Source organism: Drosophila ficusphila, unplaced genomic scaffold (genome assembly GCF_018152265.1).
Source record: "Drosophila ficusphila isolate 14025-0441.05 unplaced genomic scaffold, ASM1815226v1 contig_286, whole genome shotgun sequence".
Taxonomy (NCBI): Eukaryota; Metazoa; Arthropoda; class Insecta; order Diptera; family Drosophilidae; genus Drosophila; species Drosophila ficusphila.
The window spans coordinates 5118335-5143872 of record NW_025064189.1 but is presented as its reverse complement, the minus strand read 5'-3'; the positions used below and the strand labels follow the sequence as shown (position 1 = coordinate 5143872).

Genomic DNA, 25538 nt, shown 5'->3' with positions numbered 1-25538 from the left:
AATGGTTTTCGTGTGGCCCAAAACAATTGTTCAAAAATCGTTTAATGCACCTCTGACGTATTCTTCTAACACGAGCTAGCGATTTACGTAAAGTCAAAATATCTAACAATTGTTTAATCCAAGCTAAGATCAAATATTTTGCACAGTTGTTTCTTTAAGAGGTATTAAATAGATGTTGACTTTGACGTATAGTATAATTCAGACGTTTGATCAGTTTTTGTTCTTTTTTGGCAACAATAGAAGTACCAAATGTTGTTTAACAAATACAATTTGCAAGCTAGACAAGCATCTACGCAAATAACCAAAAAATAATAAGGCCCCCGGGCTAGAGTATAAAAGGTTTCGAAATTTTAATTTTGGCAACAGATCTAACCGATCGCGGTTAATTGGAGGATAATGCGGTTGTTTTTCGTCGCGACTTTGGCCGCTTTGCTCGCCCTCGCAGCCGCCCAATCCCAATCTAATGCGGTTACTGCGGTGGCCTCCCCTGATATAAAAGCACAGCCATGTTGTGAAAGTGTTCGCCAAACTCTAATTGAAATACGAAAGGATATACGCTTGTGGCTGCTGGATAGACTTTTTGGAAAATTACTTCTCTTGCACGACGGAGAACTGCTCGGAAATCCAAATTATGTGAACTGTGTCAACGGAAAAAAACTACTTGAACTCTCAAATGAGACCTCAAAAACTGTCGCGGATAAATCGAGTGAAACAAGTACAACAAAAGTTGCGAATCCGTCGAGCTCTTCTTCGTCCACAACAACAACCACTACTACGATAACATCCTCGAATGAGGGTCACTCCAGCTCTTCCTCCGTTCCTGTTGTGACTGTGACTGAAGGAAGCTCCTCGGACGGTGCTGGAAACTCTTCGCAATCCTCAACAACCACCACAACAACATCCTCGGATGACGCTCAATCGACAGTCTCGTCTGATCCTGTTGTAGAATCCACTGAGGGAAGCTCGTCGAATGCTGATGGAAACGCTAGCCAGTCTTCTTCCACCACAACGACAACTTCTTCGGGTGAGGGTCAGTCCAGCTCTTCCTCCGATCCTGTTGTGACTGTGACTGAAGGAAGCTCCTCGGACGGTGCTGGAAACTCTTCGCAATCCTCAACAACCACCACAACAACATCCTCGGATGACGCTCAATCGACAGTCTCGTCTGATCCTGTTGTAGAATCCACTGAGGGAAGCTCGTCGAATGCTGATGGAAACGCTAGCCAGTCTTCTTCCACCACAACGACAACTTCTTCGGGTGAGGGTCAGTCCAGCTCTTCCTCCGATCCTGTTGTGACTGTGACTGAAGGAAGCTCCTCGGACGGTGCTGGAAACTCTTTGCAATCCTCAACAACCACCACAACAACATCCTCGGATGACGCTCAATCGACAGTCTCGTCTGATCCTGTTGTAGAATCCACTGAGGGAAGCTCGTCGAATGCTGATGGAAACGCTAGCCAGTCTTCTTCCACCACAACGACAACTTCTTCGGGTGAGGGTCAGTCCAGCTCTTCCTCCGATCCTGTTGTGACTGTGACTGAAGGAAGCTCCTCGGACGGTGCTGGAAACTCTTCGCAATCCTCAACAACCACCACAACAACATCCTCGGATGACGCTCAATCGACAGTCTCGTCTGATCCTGTTGTAGAATCCACTGAGGGAAGCTCGTCGAATGCTGATGGAAACGCTAGCCCGTCTTCTTCCACCACAACGACAACTTCTTCGGGTGAGGGTCAGTCCAGCTCTTCCTCCGATCCTGTTGTGACTGTGACTGAAGGAAGCTCCTCGGACGGTGCTGGAAACTCTTCGCAATCCTCAACAACCACCACAACAACATCCTCGGATGACGCTCAATCGACAGTCTCGTCTGATCCTGTTGTAGAATCCACTGAGGGAAGCTCGTCGAATGCTGATGGAAACTCTAGCCAGTCTTCTTCCACAACAACAACCACCACAACGACAACATCTTCGGGTGAGGGTCAGTCCAGCTCTTCCTCCGATCCTGTTGTGACTGTGACTGAAGGAAGCTCCTCGGACGGTGCTGGAAACTCTTCGCAATCCTCAACAACCACCACAACAACATCCTCGGATGACGCTCAATCGACAGTCTCGTCTGATCCTGTTGTAGAATCCACTGAGGGAAGCTCGTCGAATGCTGATGGAAACTCTAGCCAGTCTTCTTCCACAACAACAACCACCACAACGACAACATCTTCGGGTGAGGGTCATTCCAGCTCTTCCTCCGATCCTGTTGTGACTGTGACTGAAGGAAGCTCCTCGGACGGTGCTGGAAACTCTTCGCAATCCTCAACAACCACCACAACCACATCCTCGGAAGAGGGTCAATCGACAGTCTCGTCTGATCCTGTTGTAGAATCCACTGAGGGAAGTTCGTCGAATGCTGATGGAAACTCTAGCCAGTCTTCTTCCACAACAACAACCACCACAACGACAACATCTTCGGGTGAGGGTCAGTCCAGCTCTTCCTCCGATCCTGTTGTGACTGTGACTGAAGGTAGCTCCTCGGACGGTGCTGGAAACTCTTCGCAATCCTCAACAACCACCACAACAACATCCTCGGATGACGGTCAATCGACAGTCTCATCTGATCCTGTTGTAGAATCCACTGAGGGAAGCTCGTCGAATGCTGATGGAAACTCTAGCCAGTCTTCTTCCACAACAACAACCACCACAACGACAACATCTTCGGGTGAGGGTCAGTCCAGCTCTTCCTCCGATCCTGTTGTGACTGTGACTGAAGGAAGCTCCTCGGACGGTGCTGAAAACTCTTCGCAATCCTCAACAACCACCACAACAACATCCTCGGATGACGCTCAATCGACAGTCTCGTCTGATCCTGTTGTAGAATCCACTGAGGGAAGCTCGTCGAATGCTGATGGAAACTCTAGCCAGTCTTCTTCCACAACAACAACCACCACAACGACAACATCTTCGGGTGAGGGTCAGTCCAGCTCTTCCTCCGATCCTGTTGTGACTGTGACTGAAGGAAGCTCCTCGGACGGTGCTGGAAACTCTTCGCAATCCTCAACAACCACCACAACAACATCCTCGGATGACGCTCAATCGACAGTCTCGTCTGATCCTGTTGTAGAATCCACTGAGGGAAGCTCGTCGAATGCTGATGGAAACTCCAGCCAGTCTTCTTCCACAACAACAACCACCACAACGACAACATCTTCGGGTGAGGGTCAGTCCAGCTCTTCCTCCGATCCTGTTGTGACTGTGACTGAAGGAAGCTCCTCGGACGGTGCTGGAAACTCTTCGCAATCCTCAACAACCACCACAACAACATCCTCGGATGACGCTCAATCGACAGTCTCGTCTGATCCTGTTGTAGAATCCACTGAGGGAAGCTCTTCGAATGCTGATGGAAACTCTAGCCAGTCTTCTTCCACAACAACCACCACCACAACGACAACATCTTCGGGTGAGGGTCAGTCCAGCCCTTCCTCCGATCCTGTTGTGACTGTGACTGAAGGAAGCTCCTCGGACGGTGCTGGAAACTCTTCGCAATCCTCAACAACCACCACAACAACATCCTCGGATGACGCTCAATCGACAGTCTCGTCTGATCCTGTTGTAGAAACCACTGAGGGAAGTTCGTCGAATGCTGATGGAAACTCTAGCCAGTCTTCTTCAACAACAACAACCACCACAACGACAACATCTTCGGGTGAGGGTCAGTCCAGCTCTTCCTCCGATCCTGTTGTGACTGTGACTGAAGGAAGCTCCTCGGACGGTGCTGGAAACTCTTCGCAATCCTCAACAACCACCACAACAACATCCTCGGATGAGGCTCAATCGACAGTCTCGTCTGATCCTGTTGTAGAATCCACTGAGGGAAGCTCGTCGAATGCTGATGGAAACTCTAGCCAGTCTTCTTCCACAACAACAACCACCACAACGACAACATCTTCGGGTGAGGGTCAGTCCAGCTCTTCCTCCGATCCTGTTGTGACTGTGACTGAAGGAAGCTCCTCGGACGGTGCTGGAAACTCTTCGCAATCCTCAACAACCACCACAACAACATCCTCGGATGACGCTCAATCGACAGTCTCGTCTGATCCTGTTGTAGAATCCACTGAGGGAAGCTCGTCGAATGCTGATGGAAACTCTAGCCAGTCTTCTTCCACAACAACAACCACCACAACGACAACATCTTCGGGTGAGGGTCAGTCCAGCTCTTCCTCCGATCCTGTTGTGACTGTGACTGAAGGAAGCTCCTCGGACGGTGCTGGAAACTCTTCGCAATCCTCAACAACCACCACAACAACATCTTCGGATGACGGTCAATCGACAGTCTCGTCTGATCCTGTTGTAGAATCCACTGAGGGAAGCTCGTCGAATGCTGATGGAAACTCTAGCCAGTCTTCTTCCACAACAACAACCACCACAACGACAACATCTTCGGGTGAGGGTCAGTCCAGCTCTTCCTCCGATCCTGTTGTGACTGTGACTGAAGGAAGCTCCTCGGACGGTGCTGGAAACTCTTCGCAATCCTCAACAACCACCACAACAACATCCTCGGATGACGGTCAATCGACAGTCTCGTCTGATCCTGTTGTAGAATCCACTGAGGGAAGCTCGTCGAATGCTGATGGAAACTCTAGCCAGTCTTCTTCCACAACAACAACCACCACAACGACAACATCTTCGGGTGAGGGTCAGTCCAGCTCTTCCTCCGATCCTGTTGTGACTGTGACTGAAGGAAGCTCCTCGGACGGTGCTGGAAACTCTTCGCAATCCTCAACAACCACCACAACAACATCCTCGGATGACGGTCAATCGACAGTCTCGTCTGATCCTGTTGTAGAATCCACTGAGGGAAGCTCGTCGAATGCTGATGGAAACTCTAGCCAGTCTTCTTCCACAACAACAACCACCACAACGACAACATCTTCGGGTGAGGGTCAGTCCAGCTCTTCCTCCGATCCTGTTGTGACTGTGACTGAAGGAAGCTCCTCGGACGGTGCTGGAAACTCTTCGCAATCCTCAACAACCACCACAACAACATCCTCGGATGACGCTCAATCGACAGTCTCGTCTGATCCTGTTGTAGAATCCACTGAGGGAAGCTCGTCGAATGCTGATGGAAACTCTAGCCAGTCTTCTTCCACAACAACAACCACCACAACGACAACATCTTCGGGTGAGGGTCAGTCCAGCTCTTCCTCCGATCCTGTTGTGACTGTGACTGAAGGAAGCTCCTCGGACGGTGCTGGAAACTCTTCGCAATCCTCAACAACCACCACAACCACATCCTCGGAAGAGGGTCAATCGACAGTCTCGTCTGATCCTGTTGTAGAATCCACTGAGGGAAGCTCGTCGAATGCTGATGGAAACTCTAGCCAGTCTTCTTCCACAACAACAACCACCACAACGACAACATCTTCGGGTGAGGGTCAGTCCAGCTCTTCCTCCGATCCTGTTGTGACTGTGACTGAAGGAAGCTCCTCGGACGGTGCTGGAAACTCTTCGCAATCCTCAACAACCACCACAACAACATCCTCGGATGACGCTCAATCGACAGTCTCGTCTGATCCTGTTGTAGAATCCACTGAGGGAAGCTTGTCGAATGCTGATGGAAACTCTAGCCAGTCTTCTTCCACAACAACAACCACCACAACGACAACATCTTCGGGTGAGGGTCAGTCCAGCTCTTCCTCCGATCCTGTTGTGACTGTGACTGAAGGAAGCTCCTCGGACGGTGCTGAAAACTCTTCGCAATCCTCAACAACCACCACAACAACATCCTCGGATGACGCTCAATCGACAGTCTCGTCTGATCCTGTTGTAGAATCCACTGAGGGAAGCTCGTCGAATGCTGATGGAAACTCTAGCCAGTCTTCTTCCACAACAACAACCACCACAACGACAACATCTTCGGGTGAGGGTCAGTCCAGCTCTTCCTCCGATCCTGTTGTGACTGTGACTGAAGGAAGCTCCTCGGACGGTGCTGGAAACTCTTCGCAATCCTCAACAACCACCACAACAACATCCTCGGATGACGCTCAATCGACAGTCTCGTCTGATCCTGTTGTAGAATCCACTGAGGGAAGCTCGTCGAATGCTGATGGAAACTCTAGCCAGTCTTCTTCCACAACAACAACCACCACAACGACAACATCTTCGGGTGAGGGTCAGTCCAGCTCTTCCTCCGATCCTGTTGTGACTGTGACTGAAGGAAGCTCCTCGGACGGTGCTGGAAACTCTTCGCAATCCTCAACAACCACCACAACCACATCCTCGGAAGAGGGTCAATCGACAGTCTCGTCTGATCCTGTTGTAGAATCCACTGAGGGAAGCTCGTCGAATGCTGATGGAAACTCTAGCCAGTCTTCTTCCACAACAACAACCACCACAACGACAACATCTTCGGGTGAGGGTCAGTCCAGCTCTTCCTCCGATCCTGTTGTGACTGTGACTGAAGGAAGCTCCTCGGACGGTGCTGGAAACTCTTCGCAATCCTCAACAACCACCACAACAACATCCTCGGATGACGCTCAATCGACAGTCTCGTCTGATCCTGTTGTAGAATCCACTGAGGGAAGCTCGTCGAATGCTGATGGAAACTCTAGCCAGTCTTCTTCCACAACAACAACCACCACAACGACAACATCTTCGGGTGAGGGTCAGTCCAGCTCTTCCTCCGATCCTGTTGTGACTGTGACTGAAGGAAGCTCCTCGGACGGTGCTGGAAACTCTTCGCAATCCTCAACAACCACCACAACAACATCCTCGGATGACGCTCAATCGACAGTCTCGTCTGATCCTGTTGTAGAATCCACTGAGGGAAGCTCGTCGAATGCTGATGGAAACTCTAGCCAGTCTTCTTCCACAACAACAACGACCACAACGACAACATCTTCGGGTGAGGGTCAGTCCAGCTCTTCCTCCGATCCTGTTGTGACTGTGACTGAAGGAAGCTCCTCGGACGGTGCTGGAAACTCTTCGCAATCCTCAACAACCACCACAACAACATCCTCGGATGACGCTCAATCGACAGTCTCGTCTGATCCTGTTGTAGAATCCACTGAGGGAAGCTCGTCGAATGCTGATGGAAACTCTAGCCAGTCTTCTTCCACAACAACAACCACCACAACGACAACATCTTCGGGTGAAGGTCAGTCCAGCTCTTCCTCCGATCCTGTTGTGACTGTGACTGAAGGAAGCTCCTCGGACGGTGCTGGAAACTCTTCGCAATCCTCAACAACCACCACAACAACATCCTCGGATGACGCTCAATCGACAGTCTCGTCTGATCCTGTTGTAGAATCCACTGAGGGAAGCTCGTCGAATGCTGATGGAAACTCTAGCCAGTCTTCTTCCACAACAACAACCACCACAACGACAACATCCTCGAATGAAGGTCAGTCCAGCTCTTCCTCCGATCCTGTTGTGACTGTGACTGAAGGAAGCTCCTCGGACGGTGCTGGAAACTCTTCGCAATCCTCAACAACCACCACAACCACATCCTCGGAAGAGGGTCAATCGACAGTCTCGTCTGATCCTGTTGTAGAATCCACTGAGGGAAGTTCGTCGAATGCTGATGGAAACTCTAGCCAGTCTTCTTCCACAACAACACCCACCACAACGACAACAGCTTCGGGTGAGGGTCAGTCCAGCTCTTCCTCCGATCCTGTTGTGACTGTGACTGAAGGAAGCTCCTCGGACGGTGCTGGAAACTCTTCGCAATCCTCAACAACCACCACAACAACATCCTCGGATGACGCTCAATCGACAGTCTCGTCTGATCCTGTTGTAGAATCCACTGAGGGAAGCTCGTCGAATGCTGATGGAAACTCTAGCCAGTCTTCTTCCACAACAACAACCACCACAACGACAACATCTTCGGGTGAGGGTCAGTCCAGCTCTTCCTCCGATCCTGTTGTGGCTGTGACTGAAGGAAACTCCTCGGACGGTGCTGGAAACTCTTCGCAATCCTCAACAACCACCACAACAACATCCTCGGATGACGCTCAATCGACAGTCTCGTCTGATCCTGTTGTAGAATCCACTGAGGGAAGCTCGTCGAATGCTGATGGAAACTCTAGCCAGTCTTCTTCCACAACAACAACCACCACAACGACAACATCTTCGGGTGAGGGTCAGTCCAGCTCTTCCTCCGATCCTGTTGTGACTGTGACTGAAGGTAGCTCCTCGGACGGTGCTGGAAACTCTTCACAATCCTCAACAACCACCACAACAACATCCTCAGATGACGCTCAATCGACAGTCTCGTCTGATCCTGTTGTAGAATCCACTGAGGGAAGCTCGTCGAATGCTGATGGAAACTCTAGCCAGTCTTCTTCCACAACAACAACCACCACAACGACAACATCTTCGGGTGAGGGTCAGTCCAGCTCTTCCTCCGATCCTGTTGTGACTGTGACTGAAGGAAGCTCCTCGGACGGTGCTGGAAACTCTTCGCAATCCTCAACAACCACCACAACAACATCCTCGGATGACGGTCAATCGACAGTCTCGTCTGATCCTGTCGTAGAATCCACTGAGGGAAGCTCGTCGAATGCTGATGGAAACTCTAGCCAGTCTTCTTCCACAACAACAACCACCACAACGACAACATCTTCGGGTGAGGGTCAGTCCAGCTCTTCCTCCGATCCTGTTGTGACTGTGACTGAAGGAAGCTCCTCGGACGGTGCTGGAAACTCTTCGCAATCCTCAACAACCACCACAACAACATCCTCGGATGACGCTCAATCGACAGTCTCGTCTGATCCTGTTGTAGAATCCACTGAAGGAAGCTCGTCGAATGCTGATGGAAACTCTAGCCAGTCCACAACGACAACCTCATCGGATGACGGTCAGTCCAGCTCTTCCTCTGATCCTGTTGTGTCAGTGAATGAAGGAAGCTCCTCGGACAGTGCTGGAAACTCGACTCAAACTACAACGTCCACCACGATAACATCCTCTTCTAACCCTGCTGTCGAAGTCAATCAAAATGGCTCCCACAAAGGTGGTAAAAAGTCTAGCCATTCGACGACGAAGACTACGAGCACAACAACAACCAGTTATGGCCCATCCTCACCTGTCAAACCTAGTGTTGTGATAAAGGGTGGAAAATCTAGCTCAAAATGGACTAAAACCACAAAAACTTATTCGTCGAAGACTTCTAAAATTCCAAAATCAAGTGGCAAATCCAGCACTGGTACCAGCGAAAGTACCACAACCGTAACGACAAGCTCTTCCTCTACACCAACAGTAAAACACTCCTGGTCTAGTTCATCGAAAAAAGTATCCACCGGCGGACAATCAAGCCAGACTTCATCATCGACAACAACTACGACTTCTTCAGACAATAGTCAATCTACCTCATCTTCGGACCCCCTTTTGGAAAGCGCACAGGGTGGCTCATTGATAGATAATGGCAGCTCAACAAAAATTACATCTGAAAGCCAATATGGAGCATCATCTTCTCCTGTTGTCAAGGTCACCAAAGGAAGTTCCCAAAGTAATGGTGGAAAGTCCAGCCAATCGTCAACTACTACAACAACAACAACCACAAACGTAGGAAGCAATCAGCAATCAAGTAACTTATCTTCGCCAGTAGTTTCGGTTAATGGAGGAAAGACAAGTTCAAAATCTTCCACAACAACTACAACTACTTCCACCAAAGGAAGCAAATCTTCAAGTACCCACACTCATAATGGCGGAAAGTCGAGCTCAGCGACGACCAAAACAACAAAAACTTCTACCTCCAATAGCTCTAATGTTCCTCGATCTTATGGAAAGTCTAGTTCTTCCACAAGAAAAACTATAATTACAAAGACAACTTCATCGGCTCCTAAAACTCGGACTGAATACTCTTGGTCTAGCTCATCGAGGACATCTGATCCCATCCGTTTAACCGTTCCAACCATTGATGCTGGAATCTCTGTCGGCGGTGGAGATTCTTCGAGTTCCTGGTCGAAACTTATTAAGCGAAAGACCACAGATGGTGAAATCAACAACGGCGATGGCTCATCTGTTTCAGGTTCTATTGCAGGTGCAATCGGATCTCGTGGCGAGCAATCCTGGACTCAGCGCTCGGGATTCTCTGGTGACAGTTCAATTGTCCAAGGATCTCCAGACATCCGATTCCGGTTAACTCGAGGCCAAAATGGTGTTGACACACAGTCGCGCACCTTTAATAATGGAGCTGCATCCGTCAACGGGCAGAATGTCGGAGCTACGATCCAAGGACGCTCCGTGGGCTCAACCGGTCAATATCCCTACTGGTGGGGCAACGGTCGTTGGGTGGGCGTCGGAACCAGGCCGTCTTGGCAATACGGATGGAGTCCTTACGGAAGCGGATGGGGCGGTTGGAGCAATCAATATTAAAGTTGGACCATATTGAAAAGGGCCAGTAAAAATGGCTTGTGACTTTAATATAAACGATTGTAAAATATATGCATTTGAATATTATACAATTGTTTATTTAATTGTTGGGATGGCAAAAATTATATACATATGTATGTTTAAAGGTCTACGAATTTCAGTATATGCGTTCACGTTACTTAGACCGCTAATAGCCAATCTGTAACTAAATGGATTTAAAAAAAGTTTTATTTTATTCAGCTGGTTATTGAAACTCAGATCATAAATTTTATTCCAAAATAAAAATTCAATGATTCTAATAGTCTTTATTTTTTATTTGGCCAAGTAAATCAACACACAGGTGTATAAAGATTTTTTCTCGGGATATAAAAGCGCAAAAATAGCTTCAGAAGAAAAAGTAAAACTTGTTTCCATTACTGCTGCTACTGTTGAAAAACTTAAAGAAATCCGTCCATGACCATTGGGGAACTGACGGAGATTCTGTTGTGGGGGCTGCCGTGGTGCTTGTAGTACTTTGGGCGTTAGCAAGCCCCACCATCATCGCCACCGAAACAATAATACAAAATAGAACCTCTGTCTTCATGTTTGAAAAATCGACTAACATTTAAACTACGTTTTTTGGTGTTTTATACCTTTCCAAAAAAAAACAAAAACAAAAATAAAAATTAACTAATGTTATACTGGACTAAATATTTGCACACATGCTTCTAAGTTGAATCTCAAACCACATAGAGTCACCAACCTGCGTAGTGCACGAGTAGTCTGAATATTGATGCCATATTTGTCTCAGATATACATATTAGATAATTCGTAAAAGCTTAAAGACAAACATTTATTGTTTATTTAAAAAGTAAAATTTAAATGTCTATAAACGTTTTTAAAGTAAAGGAGGCAGCTATAAAAATGGATTTTCTTTAATAAATTAAAACTTTAATCTTCTTTAAAATATTTAATAATTGGATAATTTATGCAAAAATAGTGTATATTCCTTATTCCTTCCTTTAGACAGTTACAAAAAACAATAAAAACGTATTTTTGAATTCACGGAATATGTGTAGTATTTTTTTAATGAAATACCAAATTCCCAGTTAATAACATTTTTGTGAGGAAATGTCGCGGCCACACTGCAGCGTTCAGTGTGACCAAAGCACTGCCCACACACACACACACTCGCCCATACAAGCACAAACAGATGAAAATCTGGAAATTGTCATTTTTTATTATTTTGTCAAATCCAGCAGTCCATGTGATTTGGTGTCAGAATTGGTATTGAAAAACTAAAGAACACAATCGGCTTTCAATAAAGCCGTACGTTTTTCACTATTCGGTAAAAAGGGAGACTTCATTTCGAGTGGGTGAAAGGAACCACTGAGGTCGCATTTTCTGCGACGACATCTCGGGACAAAGAACACATAGTTTTTGTGATTTGTGTGTAAGGCGAATATAAAAAGGAGACGTCGCAAGCAACAAATAGTTTTCTCCCTAAGAACGTGCTTAAATCCAGTGATTCAAATTAAGTAATAACAAAAAGAAGTGGGCACAGTGCCGCTGACCACTAGAATAGCAGCGCACCACCATGACAATCAAGCCAGTAAGCGCACCACCGAGTGCGAAACGCGTTGCTGGCAATGTGGATCAGGATAACAAGGAGGCTCAGGTGGTTGTGGTGGAGCAGTCGGTGGTTAACCAGACCCATACCCACACGCACAACCACCGCAACGTCGTCATCGATGGACATGGACAGGTAAGTGGGCTAATATCGCATCCCCGCCTTAACCCATTAATTTGGTTCATTTTTTACGCCCACCTTTTAGAGTCCCCAGAGGCGTGGCGAGGTCTACGACGAATTGGCACGCACCCATCGCTGCAGCCCCCACAAGAGGTGAGTTATGGAGCTGGGAGCCACTGGATTTCCCGGGGTGGGGTCCTACGCCCTGTAGCAGCTGCATTTAATTGGGTTACTCGCCTACGGGCAAAAAGAAAGGGGATTACCCTAAGTCTGGGCGGCAATCTTACTGCATAACTTGTGTTACAAAGCAATTTACAGGGTTTCGGTAGGATCCTTCTTGGTGGTTTTTTAACTTGCGTGACAAGGCAGTTAATAGGCAGTCTTTGTAAAATGCAACTTGGTTTTAGTATAATTACTTCTAATGGCTAAAAAACGGGAAATCGGCAGGAGTATAGTAAGAAAATATTAAGTGTATGCAACCTAAATAACTTTTAGTATAAATATGTATTCCAAATAGTTTGCTTAGATCATTTAATGTTCCTTTATTTGAAAGGTTCTTAATCCATATATAAAAAAACACTAAAATTCTTGAAATACAAAAACATTTGCAGAAATAATAGCTTTAAAGGATGACCAAACTTTAGTAAGAATTCCTTTCCTTTTTCTAAAATCTTAAATTGCAACCAGATTTTCTAAGACAAAGCCATCAAAGTCATCACTTATATTTTAAATTTTGAAGGCTGATTTAAAAATTTCACTGGCTATGTTTTCAAATCTATAGTTGCCATTCAAATCTTTAAAATCCTAAATTTTGTAACACTTAATTTGGAATCGAATTTTGACGATTTTCTCTTTTCAAACAGCACACGTTCGAAGCGTCGCGACCATCACGACACCCACGCCCATCACTATAAGCGCGATCGTCTGGAGCGCGAGAAACTAAACCATCCGGCGGCGGTCACGGGCAACGGATCACCCGGCGTGTCAAACAAGTGCAACAGTCCACCGTCGGCGTCCACTTCCGGCAGTAGCAGTCCCTCGGCGGTGGGCAGGAATTCACCCGAGCATTTGGGACTAGGCTGTGCCACGGTGCCCAAGGCTCAGGTTCAAATGTCGCCGGCAACGGCAGCTGCTAATCTGGTGAAAACTGTGGAGGAGACCTTCTCCGGCTACAACAGCGGCGATGAGCACCTTCAGCCCAAGGAGCGCTTGATTCCGGTGGAGGAGTGGCAGCGCCGCGATCTGGAGTTCGCCAAGTGCATGGAGCAGCGCGGCTACGAACTGAAGCCTGTCGAGGAGGACGGCGCCTGCCTCTTTCGCTCTATTTCGCTGCAGATCTACGGCGACGAGGAAATGCACGATGTGATCCGCCAGCACACCATGGATTATATTGTAAGTAATTATTTTGGATATTATAAAGTTTACTTTAACTGAAATGGTTTACGTTGCAGAACGAGAATCGAGAGTACTTTGGTCAGTTCGTCACCGAGGACATCAACAGCTATATACAGCGCAAACGAGCTCGTGATGCTCATGGCAACCACATCGAGATCCAGGCCATATCCGAGATCTACAGCCGCACCGTCGAAGTATACTGCTACCAGTCGAGTAAGTTGCATTGATTAAACAACGAACAAATCAGAAAGATTCTTATTTGGGGATGAATATTTAAAATGTGTATTATTTTTATTGTAGATCCTATTAACATCTTCAACTCGGAACAGTCCCAGGCTGGCTATCCACCACTGCGTTTATCCTATCAGCGCGGATCACACTACAATGCTATATTAGATCCCTACAACGCCACCGTGGGCGTGGGCTTGGGCTTGGCTGGTTACAAGCCCGAGATCCAAACTAAAGAGGCAGTGCGTCTCAGCGAGCAGTTGGAGATTGAGCAGGTATGTACTTCTGTCTACTCAATTGAGTTCACTTTGTTAACTCGTCCATTTCACAGACCATGTTCGAGGATAAGCTTAAGACAACAGACTGGGAGGCCACCAATGAAGCCATCGAGGAGCAAATCGCTCGCGAATCCTACCTGCAGTGGTGTCGCGAGAATATGCAACGTTCGCGCAGCAGCAACACAGCCGCAGGTTCGGCCACCTCCTCTACGGTTACATCGGCGGAGGCGCTCACCGATTCGGATGCCTCGCCCTCGAAATACACCTCGTGTGGCGGCACCGGCAGCAGTGGCAATCCGGCCGTGACTTTGACCAGTGCTGGTGGTGCTGATGCCACAGCTCCTGCGTTCTCCCTGTCGCCGAAAACGCTCAGTCAGTTCAGTCACAAGCTGCCGCCGGAGGTGAACGAATTGGCTGGCTACGACAGCGATGCCACAGATATGAGCAGCACCAGCTCGGTGGGTCATTGCGGCGGGAACTCGTCGCCCAGCACGGCGTCTGGTCAGCGTTCCAGCAAGGGAACCAAGTCGCAACGTCGCACAACTGCCCTCAGAAAGAAGCGTCGCCACGAGACTCGCGAGGCGCCCCTGTCCGGCAAGAGGTTGGTTTTCCGAATGCCTTGTATTGCAGCTCACTAAGGCCCCCACCTTCCTTCCTAACTTGCAGCGCTGAGGCTTTAGAGGCTCCGCTCAGGAAGAGTCCGAAGCGCGATTCCGGGCCCTCTGTGGCTCGCGCCAACACGCCAGAGGCTGAGCAGCGCCCTTGCACCTCGAAGCAGTCCTCCAATTCGCCACAGAAGAGCGGAGACTCAAAGTCGCCGAGGGAGCAGAGCTATTCCAACTTCTACCAGGAGTTGCTCGAGGCATCCTACGCCAATGAGGGTGAGTTTTGTATTCTAATTGTGATATAGGGAGAGAAAGGAAATGTGATATTTTTTATCACAATCAAAGTATAAAACCTAGTTTGTCTTATCCCTTTTTGAGGGACCTAAAATCTGATTATAAATTGAAGAGCACGCTTTATCTTTTAGGTTTTTATATATGTCAAACTAATTCCATTCCTTTCCCTACCTTTAACAGGAGTTAATGAGAGCGAGATGCTGCAGCAGGCCATCCAGATGTCGACGCGCGATTACATGGAGGACCAAAAGCGAAAGTTTCTCTGCGGACCGTAGGCGCTGAATTATCGTCGCGCTTCGTTCTATGTACAGTGATCTAAGAGTTCTTTTCGCAACGAAAACGAAACACAAAACTTACCAAAAAGAAAAAAACAATACGCAGAAATTATCTACGATCTTGAATGTTAATAAGTGGGCGTGAAACGAACTTTGCAATGTTTGCAATGGAAATCGAGGCACACCCGCTTTTACACATTTTCACTCTCACATAACACTATCCTTATAAATATTATAAACATATATTTTCTAATTAGGCCTCGTTGTATAATCATCAGAACCGAAATTGAAAAAAAAATCCATGAATGGTTCATTATTGAATTTCCTGATTTGAATGTGTATAAAGCACAAATTTTGATAAGCCGTCAACCCCGACCTGTCCGCTTTTTTACCGTGAATAAATACCCCTCCATGCCACGTTCCTTTCCATAAAATTAATGCCTACTTTGTAATACATCATAACGTTAAGCCTAGAAAGGTACGCACGCGATATTGACGGTGAATCAAAACCTGCTCGTACATAAATAAACGATATAAAACTAACACGCAGACGTATATATAAAGATAATAATACGGATAAAGCTAATAATTAATTATTTAATTACTACAATAAATGGTGCATAATAATCGTAATTTATGAGTACTCTTAATAAAGCAAATAGATAACCCCAAAAATTAAAATTTGTTTATGTATTTAGGTTTCAATAAAATTCAGTTTCAGTTTAGATCAAATTATATAATTTACTGCATATTTACAAGGTTTTTGGGACTCGGGTTTAGGGTCCATACATTTAAGTGTAAATCTAAATTGCGTTTGTTTACATAGTATATAAATATATAGTTCGCTGCCAGTGAACGTTATTCAAGGATTCGTACAGGTGTATGTACATATGGACAGACATATATACCATACAACATTGATTCTAATTGTAGAAAAATACATTTCACTAAAATACATTGCGTATAAAATTATTATTCCTTTGCACATTTGTCTTAAATTAAAGTATGGAATGTTAGGGCGGACAAAGGCCTGGGATCGACCATAATATTTATCTATTGAAGTTGTTATGAAAATTTATCGTTGTTCTTGAGTTCATAGATGTTGCAAATTATTAATTATTATTATTCATTTTATTGTATTTTAATTCAAATCATTTTAAAACAATGATTTTTCTTAACGACGGAGGATCTGTTATTAGTTTCATTATAATTTGAATTCCTATCATTTTGAAACATAAATCTTGAAAATAATTTCAATCCCAATGAGTGTGTATTTATTAATGGTCGATCCCTATTATCATCGTGGACTTACGATTAAAATTGTACAACGTTGAGATTTCCCAGGGGGATATCCTCGAAGACATTAGCTAACATCCTCCTGTTTGTATTATCCGATTTGTGAGAGTCAATTAAATTGTGTGGACCGAGAGAGTTATGTTTTTTTTTGAGCAGCCAAACCCATTTGAGGGTTCAGATGAGACTAAATTGAATTTTGCTTTAACTGACTTTACAAAAATCATTTGGCTAATTTATCATTTGCTGCTGTTGCTGCTGCTGCTGCGAAGTCTGCTGCTGCTGCTGCTGCTGTTGCTGCGGCGCCTGTTGCTGCTGCGTGATCACAATGTGATGTTGCTGCTGTTGCTGTTGCTGCTGCTGTTGCTGCTGCTGCTGCTGCAACTGCTGCTGCGCGTTGGCCAACTGATTGGCATGTTGCAAGGCAGCCGTCGTTGCCTCCGTGACGACTGGTTGCAACATGCTGGTGCCATTCTCCCGTCGCACATGGCTATTCAACTCGGCCTTGACCCTGCGAGCGATGTGGGAGCGGGTGTGCTTGCGCAGGTGATCCTTGCGGTAGAAACCCTTGCCGCACTCGCCGCACTGGTGGCGCTTCTCGCCCGAGTGGATCACAAAGTGCAGGCTGAGTTGCTCCTTCCGCTTGAAGGCCTTCAGGCAAACGGTGCAGATGTACGGCCTCTCCGGATTGTGCGACTGTTTGTGGCGGGTGAGGTGGTCCTTGCGCTTCAGCGACGCCTGGCAGATGTCGCACACGTACCGCTTCTCCAGGTTGTGGCCCACCAGGTGGACCTCGAGGAGTTCCGGTTCCGGATACGCCACATGGCATTCGGGGCACATGTACAGCGGACTCCCGTCCAGCGCCGTTCCCAGGCGAATCTCGCCGGGTCGCAGCTTCGGTTTCCGGTCCTTGCTTCGCTTTTTGCGCTTCTTCTTCTTGCCCGTAGTTCCGCCGGATCCGCCGGCCGTCGTCCCTGTCGCCGCCGTCGTCGCCGTCGCCGTCGCCGTAACAGCCGCCGACTGCGTCTGCACCTGCAACGTCGTCTGCTGCTGCTGCTGCTGCGGCTGCAGGGTCAACTGCTCCTGCTGAGGTATACTAATGGTTGTCGTGCCCAGGGTGTTGATCCCGATGGCTGGTCCCGTCTGCACCTGCAGTACCTGAAAGCAAGAGTCAATCTTTAGTTTTTAATGATGCAAAAGCTCTTTTATGAGAAGCTAATCATTAACATCCTTAAGAGTGTTAAAGAAGTAAGATTACTTCCAAACATTCATTCTCAGTTTTTTCTTTATATACAAGTAAAAGAGATTTTTGAAATTCTACCTTAGAAATCATAAGAATCTCTGGTTACGTGGGAATGGTTTATTTGAATAAAGTCAGCTTTAACTATCATAGGTCTTACTGCGACTGAAACTGTACGAAAGTCAATTATCCTTACCACATTTTGCTGGTTCTCTTTTTTTATCGTCTCCGCGGAATACTTGAGGAAGTGGTGCAGCGACAGGGGCAATGTGTTGGCTGGAAGATGCGAAAGGTAGTCGGCCACTGTGGTGCCCGGCGTCAGAGTTTGCCACGAGGTATTCTGAAGTACTGTAAGGGTTAAAATATATATGTTTTGAGTTATTTTCGTACAGATTTGGATCTCAATTTACCGGATTAAGAAGGTAAAATTTATTAAACTTTAAAGTGTTTATCTGGTGAAAAATTGTTTTATCTATAATCGCATGTTATTCGTTTTGTAAAGGTTTAATAATTTGGATACAATTTTTAACTTATTTAATTTGCTTTTTAGCCTAACGTTAGAATTTGCTTGAAAGAATTCTATTCAAACTACTGTCTCGAAGTTAAATTTCATACAGTTGGTAAAGCTTTAAAGTATTATGCCCTTACTTAAATGTATTTCTTTGATATTTACCTTGTTGCTGCAGGATGGCGTTGCACAGATCCTGGGTGAGTTCCTGCGGGGCGGTGACCTGTTGCTGCTGCATCTGCTGCTGCTGCTGGCCGGAAGTGCTCGCCTGCAGCGCATCCGCCGCGGCACTCGTGGCTGTTGCACTTGCGTACGCAACAGTTGCATACTGCGTCTGCTGCTGCTGTTGTTGCTGTTGCTGCTGCTGCTGCTGTTGGGCGGATGCCACCAAGTGGCCATTGTACTTGTCACCCTGAAGAGCATCCTCCTGACCGTCGCGGAACTTGTTGCCACTGCTGCCCTGGCCCGAAGTCATGGTGGCCTGGCCAAAGTGCGCTACCTGTTGCTGTTGCTGCTGGTAGCGATTGCTGCTGCCGGCGGCATCCTGCTGCTGCTGCTGCTGTTGCTGCTGCGGATTGTTGGTGGCAGTCACGGTCACGTCCGTCACGGCGGCTGTCACCGTGGAAACCAGGGGCGCCGTGCTTGTCGTGAACTGCGGCAGGCCGGGAATGTTGCCGGGAAAGGTGTTGCCAAACGGGGTGAAGTTCATTGTGCGTTCGTTTCTTAGCTAGAAATGGGGAGTCCTGGGAGGTTTTCTGGGATCTTGTGCGTCGACAGTAAGGCTACTGAAATGAGAATTGTAAAGGTAGATAAGGATTCAGGTTTAAAAGGATTAAGTTGCATCACTAACGTTGAGAAAAATTATAAAAGTGTTTAAATGTGAACGGTAAATATATAATAAAATATTTTTAAGGGATTTGTAATATATACAATTAAAATATATACCATTTTGGTTTAAGTTTTAGTTTTGCTCATTCCCTTTAATTTTCAAGATCCTGTAATCCATTAATTTTTTAATCTAATCTGGTAAGATAATCTTATAATCTTATAAGTATAAATAATAACAATCACACTCTTTACTCAACAAATAAAACCTAATTATAACTTGATCAGCGAGTATTTAATAATGTTATTATTATTATTACCAAATAACCCCATAAATCAGTAAAAACCCCAAAATAGACCAACAAACGGTGGTTAAAAACTGCAGCACAATTTAAGCTTAGAAGGCTTTCGAATGGAAAGTGAAAACACCGCTGCAGTTGTTGTTATTTTAGCTGACTTGCCGAATCGCAGGACACACACACTCACACACACACAGACACACTAACTTTCGTCTAAACAGCCGCCCACCGCCCACTTTGCAACTGTAAAGGTGGCGATAAAAAAGAGCGCGAATCCTGCGCGCTGTGCGACAACGAGAGCGAGAGAGAAAGCAAGAAGTGGGGAGACAGGGAGGTGGGAACAATAAAAATCCAGGGGGGTAATATTTCAAAGGGGGGTTTCGGCGATGACGACCCACTATATGGCAATTTAGTATGTCGCTACATTAAGATTAGGTTAGGGCTGACCTAAACCGCCTGTGCGAGCAATTTTCATTGCCCTCATACAATTCAAACTAAGAAAATCGAGAAGTTACATCAAAATATAACGCATACGCAGTGTTGAACATTCTAAAACGATTCGCCAAGTGCCAAAAGTCAAAGGCTGCGCCATATCGATTTTCACTAGGCACGCAAATTAGTGTCGCTGCTAATTGAGAACACACATATATTTCGTCGTTTTCGTCGCGGCACAACAACTATGGTGTATATATAGTTTTCCATTTTTGCCGGTAGATAAACAGACTTTCACTTGGGAAAACACCGTGGTCGTTTATTTTTACCATCTGCGCGCGAACCCGTGACACAATAAAACGCAAGGCGGGCTGACAAAGGAAAAGTGCAGCCAATTGCATTTGCCAGCCCATTCTGGAGGTCACCTCCTCCGCGGCGAAAATACGGCCAACAAAAAAAAAAAACACAGAAAAGGAGAACAACAAAAAAAAAGTATGTATTGTGTGGGATACCGGGTTGTGGAGGGGTTTTTACTTCGATGGAGGGGGAGGGAGAGAGGAAGGGGGAGGGCTTTTCGTACCGTTCAATGTCTGCGGTGCACATGCACATGCACATGCGAATTAAACACCCGCCGCATCCACAAACGAAGCCACCTGGCGGCGTGTCGCGTAGCTTCACTACTGACTACTGACTACTACTACCGATACCCGTCGCTATATAGTACTCCGACTTTTCTCTCCGCCACGAGACATAATGGCTCGGCTCTCGGCTCTTTCCTGCCAGCCAGCCAGCCGGCATGGCCTGGCCAAAATACAAAATACACCCCACACAATCCGCCCATTTTTGCATTAGTTGCTCTAACTATGTGTGTGTTTGTGTGTGCTGGTGTGTGTGCCGGAGAGCAACGAATATGAATCGGGAATAAGTGGCGAGAGCCAACAATCGAAACGCTCTCCCAAAGTGGCTGGCAAAAAAGAACACACTTTGTTTGCCATTTTGAAAAGAGATTGGCAACAAAAATATCTTTGGGCTGGATTTACACAGATATAGATTGCAGACTTAATCAAATAATAGAGATCAAATCGATTACTCTAAGTTGTTATTAAAGATTACATTCGTCAACTGCTGTGCACAGCTCTAAAATGTTTATTAAAGTTCATTTTAAACTTTTTTTTTATATATAATATATAGTAATTAATTTAAAAGTGTTTACTATTTATTATAGTTCATTATAAACTGTTTTTATAATATAAAACTATTTACACATTATTGAAATAATATAATTTAAAAGTATTTACCAAGTTAGATAAAAACAATTAAAAGAAAAGTTCCCGATAGGGAATTTCCAGCAGAGCTGACTGTAATGCACTTTCTTTTAGCAGCCAGGAATTGTGTTTTGGCACACAACTATTACCAAGACGCCGAAATCCTTTGCGGCAAACGCACTTGGGGTTATAGCAAAAGTTCTCCGGCGGACAAAATTTGGTATCTTGGCATTTAATCAGCATACAGCTGACTGCTTCGTTTTCATTGCAGTCTACTCCCACAACTTCATAGTGATTATCTAAAGATATTAAGTAAAAAAGTAAAAAAAAATAAATGGTCACCTAATTTTTAATGGGACATGAGCTATTCACCATTGTGATAACTTTTTCGTGCTAAAATTACATTGAATAACACAACACAATGTAGTAACACCTTTGAATCCATCGCTGTACTAAAGCAATTATTTAAGCTTCACGAATTTTTATCACATAAAATCAGCGTTACTTATTTAGTTAATAATTTTCTGAAGATAAATAGATTACAGTCTAATGGAAAAAAAAATATATATAAGGCAAAGGAATGCATATTTTTTAAAGTAATCACAACAAAATAGTTTGCTATCTAAGAAAAAATTTAAAAGTAAAAAATGGTCTAGTATTTATTCTTTGAGTACCTACTAATAAGTAAAAAATTAAAGAGTTGCAACGTGAAGCACTTGAAACCCAGTTTTCGACTCTGTTTACTTGGCCATCTGAAACATGAAGGGCGCACAAATGCCCACTTCACAGTTCTCCAGACAAAAGGACCTGCTCCCGCATACAGGACCTGCCACTCGTTCCCACTCCAAGGAGTGCAGCTCGTGTGTGTGCGTGATTTGCATATATGCAGGCCAAGTCGAGCAGCAGCAGCGGCAGCAGCAGCAACAACAATTGCAACCAAAACAAAGATGCTGCGCTCCTGACACTGAAACCCGCACAAGGCCAATCGACGAAATCAGGCCACGCACACGAATTCCGGCACGGTGGCGATGACGATGGCGATGGCGACGGCGACGGCGATGACGTAGCGATGCGATGCTCTGTGCGATGCGATGCGATGCTCCCGGCAAACAGCCTACCACCAAAGTAGACGGCCGGCTTCCCCGGACCCACGGACACCCAGAACACCCACTCCGAAAACATCGCCCATCTCCAGGAGCAGAGGTAACTGCACTCAATGCTACAGGGGAAAAAAATATCTAAGTGCCAACAACTCAATGATTTTCATTTTTTAAAGGCTTAATTACATACGAGTACATTATTTCTATATAAATGCAATTTTATAAAAATATAGGTTGAAGTTTTTAATATTTTATAGGATTTCAATAAGTTTCCCTTCTCCTCAAAATACTGTAACTTATATAACCTATCATGAGTTATGAACATTTAATGTATAATACCATAATGCAAACAAGAATCTTGTTTTTTTTTGTTAAATAATAATACCCTAAAAGTTATATAGTTTAGTTATGAATTATGCCTGCTCAATTTAAGCCAGATTTTATGTTTACTAATTTAACTAATAATCTAACTAATAAGAATTAATCTGCAGAATGAAATGTCATTTAAAACTTCAAGAATTCACATTTTTCTCCCAGTGTAGTTGGCTATGCTGCACTCGGCGGCGAGTAAACACCGAGAGCTCACACACTTGTGAAGCGGAGAGTGAGAGTGTCGGCAGAAAGAGGCGCCAGGATAACGGGATAGAGGGGGATAAAGGGGGTGCTTCATGGCGAGGCTGTTCGGCAAGTGCAACTCTCCCATGCGCATAATAGTGTGGGTGAGGTGTTTTGTGGGTGTGCTGTTGTGATGGGGTGCTTTGTGTGCATGGGCACTTCGGCGGCTTTCCGGCATACAGCATTGCATCACCATCACCATCGCCATCGTCGTTGTGGTCGTTATGGCGGCAGGATATCGGCAGAAATGAGCATGCGGAAGTCGGCGCATTTTGCCGGTCCACCCGTCAACAATCTCATTCCAATTTCCGTTTCGCCATCCAGAACCCTTTTACTCTTCTTCAATCCAACACGTTCTCAACGGATGCAGAATGTGTTACAAAAGGCACACAAAGGCACTGAATTTTAAAAACAGTTTAAGATGCATTTTTTTGCACCTTTTACCAGTCAGAAAGTGTATTTTTAAGGCACAGAGAATGTTATTTTGGTGTATATTACTAGTTAAAATAACAACTACGCTGACTTCTTAGATATCATCATTAAAAAGAATCATTGCCTACTTTGATGCTAGGAGGTGCGTATACGTAATTATATCAAGTATACGTAATTGATTTCGGGGAAAATCTTAATCGATTTGAACAAAACCACTTGACAAACAGTTAAAGGGTTCAAAAGAAATAAAGAAAAAACATTCCTGCTGCACAAATGAATTTCAGTTTAGTTCCGCCCCCTTTTTGGTTTGGCCCAGCGTATACGTAATTATATTAAGTATACGTAATTGATTTCGGGGAAAATCTTAATCAATTTGAACAAAACCACTTAAGAACAATAACCAATTAAATTTTAAAGGGTTTAAAAGTTATAAACAAAAAACATTTCTGCCGCACAAGTGAATTCCAGTTAAGTCAGTTTAGTTCCGCCCGCGCATTTTGGTTTATTGCCCAACAAAAACCAATTTCCGCCCACTGTGCGACATTGTCATTGGCAGGTCGAGTGGGCCGTAATCGTGTCCGTAAACGTATCCGTGGCCGTGACTGTGCACCCGCCGCCGATTTCGGGGAAGACGAACTGTGAGGCTGAGTGCAAGTCGCGCCCGCAACGCCCACGGATCTCGTCTCTTCGCAGCCCTCGCAGCTGTGTGTGTGCAAGTGTGTGTAAGTGTGTGTGTATGCGCCGTGAAAGTGAAACTGCGACGCACGGCAGAGCCGGAGTTTGCAGTCAGAGCCGGAGCCGTATCCGCAGCCGGAGTCGCCGAAATGCCATATTCGTGGCCGTGGCCGTGGCCGTGGCCATGACCCGTCGTCTGCGCCGCGTTGCGCCGTGCATTTCGTATTTCGTATTCCGTATTTTGTATTTTGTATTTCGGGGCCAACACACAACGCACGTACACAAGTTTCGGGGAAATTCGGAAACGCGGTCACATGATGTCGATGACGTTATGCCGGCTGAGTCGCCAATTCGATGCAGGCGCATTAAATGCTGATTTATTGCCCGATTGTGTGCGAATTAAGTGGCCGGCATTTCGCCGATGAAAGTGCGTTTTCCGATTTAAGAAGCTGCTTAAAATTTTGAGCAGTAAAAGTAGGTAGATAGCAATGTTGCAAGCTTAATAGGTTGCCTTCAAATTTTTTAACTCTATAATTTGTACCACTATTTTCTTCAATGAATTTTAACTAATTATTTAGCCTTTTTTAGGGATATGTCTAAAAGTTTATTTAAGTTTATTGTTACTATTACTGCTTTAAAAAAAAAAATTTTTAGGGGACACGTATAAATTCAATAAAGTCAAAACTAATTAAAGTTAATAAAATATTCTAGCTGATTCAACCAAAGATTCATAATAAAAAGCTTTTTACAATAAATTCTTATTTATATTTAAAATATTCTTTATTCGTATTAACGAATGGTTTTAAGACATCGTTCAGTACACATTAATTGTAATAGTCAGGGACCTTGTATTTGTTTTAAATTATGGTGTCGGTATGAATTATTGTTACACCATTCAAGAGTTGTTATAAGGCTTTAGTGAATAAAATTTTAAATAGCATACTTTTGTGTGCCCACAACAGCTCTGATTGCTTGATTAAGTTCCCTTGAGTGATTTGCATGTACCGAAAAGTGCTATGTACTCACAGGTTTTCAATTGCTCGGCGTTTAAGTCACATTTGCCGGCTTTTGGGGGAGAAGCACGATAAAAGCATGCTTAAATACAGGTTACAAAACACTTTGCAGACACACGTTTTCACGACAATTGTTGACTTTGAGCGAATTGGTCGCGTGAAAGTAAAAACGCGACGAAAATCGCAGCGCGCGGCAACGAATACAAGGGCAAAGTTTGTGTTCTCGGGGGCGTAACACCGGTGCCAATTTGATTCGATACGTTCGACCGGATGACGTAGTGTCGACGCTGACGTTATAAAGTTAACTGATTGAAAGTGCGTTCGTCCGGCGCCTAAAATTGTGTAGAGTTTGGTGACGAAGAGCCGATACTCGGCACCAATACAGGCAGACGAAAGTAGCAATACCAATACAGTCGCAAAATGTGTGGACTAGCAGTTTGGCCAAATGTTTGCCACCGGCAGACAATTATTTACTCTTTAAATTGCCGACAAAGCGACACACGCACACACACATATCTATAGGAACATCCGTGCACACACAGACGAGAGTCACTACACCCGCTCCCAATCACCGCACACACGCACACAGACAACTCCTATGCCGGCTCCTCGCTTTCGCTTTTGTGTTTGCTCTCTCGCCGGCTTAGTGCCGAATGCTCTCGGCCCCCTCCGCATCTT

The 25538-nt window shown here is 45.4% G+C and overlaps 6 protein-coding genes across 7 annotated transcripts; 3 read left to right on the top strand and 3 right to left on the bottom strand.

Moving 5' to 3' along the window:
* Window positions 1-396: 396 nt before the first annotated feature.
* Window positions 397-10374, top strand: LOC108100142 (serine-rich adhesin for platelets). Its single transcript, XM_017203895.2, has one exon. The coding sequence runs from the start codon at window positions 397-399 to the stop codon at window positions 10360-10362; it is 9966 nt and encodes a 3321-aa protein (XP_017059384.2). The 3' UTR covers window positions 10363-10374.
* Window positions 10375-10653: 279 nt separating this feature from the next.
* LOC108100254 lies at window positions 10654-10942 on the bottom strand. Its single transcript, XM_017204030.1, has one exon. It carries the CDS (start codon window positions 10940-10942, stop codon window positions 10745-10747), a length of 198 nt encoding a protein of 65 aa, XP_017059519.1. The 3' UTR covers window positions 10654-10744.
* A 556-nt stretch (window positions 10943-11498) lies between these two features.
* On the top strand, window positions 11499-15796 carry LOC108100624 (OTU domain-containing protein 5-B). The gene is made up of 8 exons (XM_017204623.2): window positions 11499-12103; window positions 12174-12241; window positions 12952-13480; window positions 13540-13696; window positions 13784-13986; window positions 14043-14590; window positions 14656-14870; window positions 15069-15796. Exons 1-8 carry the CDS (start codon window positions 11936-11938, stop codon window positions 15161-15163), a joined length of 1983 nt encoding a protein of 660 aa, XP_017060112.1. The 5' UTR covers window positions 11499-11935; the 3' UTR covers window positions 15164-15796.
* A 94-nt stretch (window positions 15797-15890) lies between these two features.
* LOC108100725 (histone-lysine N-methyltransferase 2D) lies at window positions 15891-24993 on the bottom strand. Of its 2 annotated transcripts, none has more exons than XM_017204761.1 (4): window positions 24874-24993; window positions 18370-18989; window positions 17893-18044; window positions 15891-17614 (listed from the first exon to the last, which is right to left on the bottom strand). In XM_017204761.1, exons 2-4 carry the CDS (start codon window positions 18911-18913, stop codon window positions 16688-16690), a joined length of 1623 nt encoding a protein of 540 aa, XP_017060250.1. In that variant the 5' UTR covers window positions 18914-18989; window positions 24874-24993; the 3' UTR covers window positions 15891-16687. The 2 variants fall into 2 exon arrangements, with proteins under 2 accessions (XP_017060250.1, XP_017060251.1); XM_017204762.1 differs by lacking the exon at window positions 24874-24993 and adding an exon at window positions 20341-20429.
* Window positions 20955-21485, bottom strand: LOC108100726. Its single transcript, XM_017204763.2, has 2 exons — window positions 21398-21485; window positions 20955-21324 (listed from the first exon to the last, which is right to left on the bottom strand). Exons 1-2 carry the CDS (start codon window positions 21468-21470, stop codon window positions 21077-21079), a joined length of 321 nt encoding a protein of 106 aa, XP_017060252.1. The 5' UTR covers window positions 21471-21485; the 3' UTR covers window positions 20955-21076.
* Window positions 21547-22355, top strand: LOC108100727. The gene has a single exon (XM_017204764.2). The coding sequence runs from the start codon at window positions 21909-21911 to the stop codon at window positions 22152-22154; it is 246 nt and encodes an 81-aa protein (XP_017060253.1). The 5' UTR covers window positions 21547-21908; the 3' UTR covers window positions 22155-22355.
* Window positions 24994-25538: the final 545 nt, after the last annotated feature.

Coding starts and splice junctions, on each gene's coding strand:
- LOC108100142 (XM_017203895.2), top strand. CDS start 397: ATGCGGTTGTTTTTCGTCGCGACTTTGGCCGCTTTGCTCGCCCTCGCA.
- LOC108100726 (XM_017204763.2), bottom strand. CDS start 21,470: ATGGATTCAAAGGTGTTACTACATTGTGTTGTGTTATTCAATGTAATT. Junction 21,325..21,397: donor ACGAAAAAGTTATCACAATG/GTGAATAGCTCA, acceptor TAATATCTTTAG/ATAATCACTATGAAGTTGTG.
- LOC108100254 (XM_017204030.1), bottom strand. CDS start 10,942: ATGAAGACAGAGGTTCTATTTTGTATTATTGTTTCGGTGGCGATGATG.
- LOC108100725 (XM_017204761.1), bottom strand. CDS start 18,913: ATGAACTTCACCCCGTTTGGCAACACCTTTCCCGGCAACATTCCCGGC. Junction 18,045..18,369: donor CGCCATCCTGCAGCAACAAG/GTAAATATCAAA, acceptor TAACCCTTACAG/TACTTCAGAATACCTCGTGG. Junction 17,615..17,892: donor AAGAGAACCAGCAAAATGTG/GTAAGGATAATT, acceptor TCTTGCTTTCAG/GTACTGCAGGTGCAGACGGG.
- LOC108100727 (XM_017204764.2), top strand. CDS start 21,909: ATGCAGGCCAAGTCGAGCAGCAGCAGCGGCAGCAGCAGCAACAACAAT.
- LOC108100624 (XM_017204623.2), top strand. CDS start 11,936: ATGACAATCAAGCCAGTAAGCGCACCACCGAGTGCGAAACGCGTTGCT. Junction 13,987..14,042: donor AGCAGTTGGAGATTGAGCAG/GTATGTACTTCT, acceptor TCCATTTCACAG/ACCATGTTCGAGGATAAGCT. Junction 14,591..14,655: donor GCGCCCCTGTCCGGCAAGAG/GTTGGTTTTCCG, acceptor CCTAACTTGCAG/CGCTGAGGCTTTAGAGGCTC.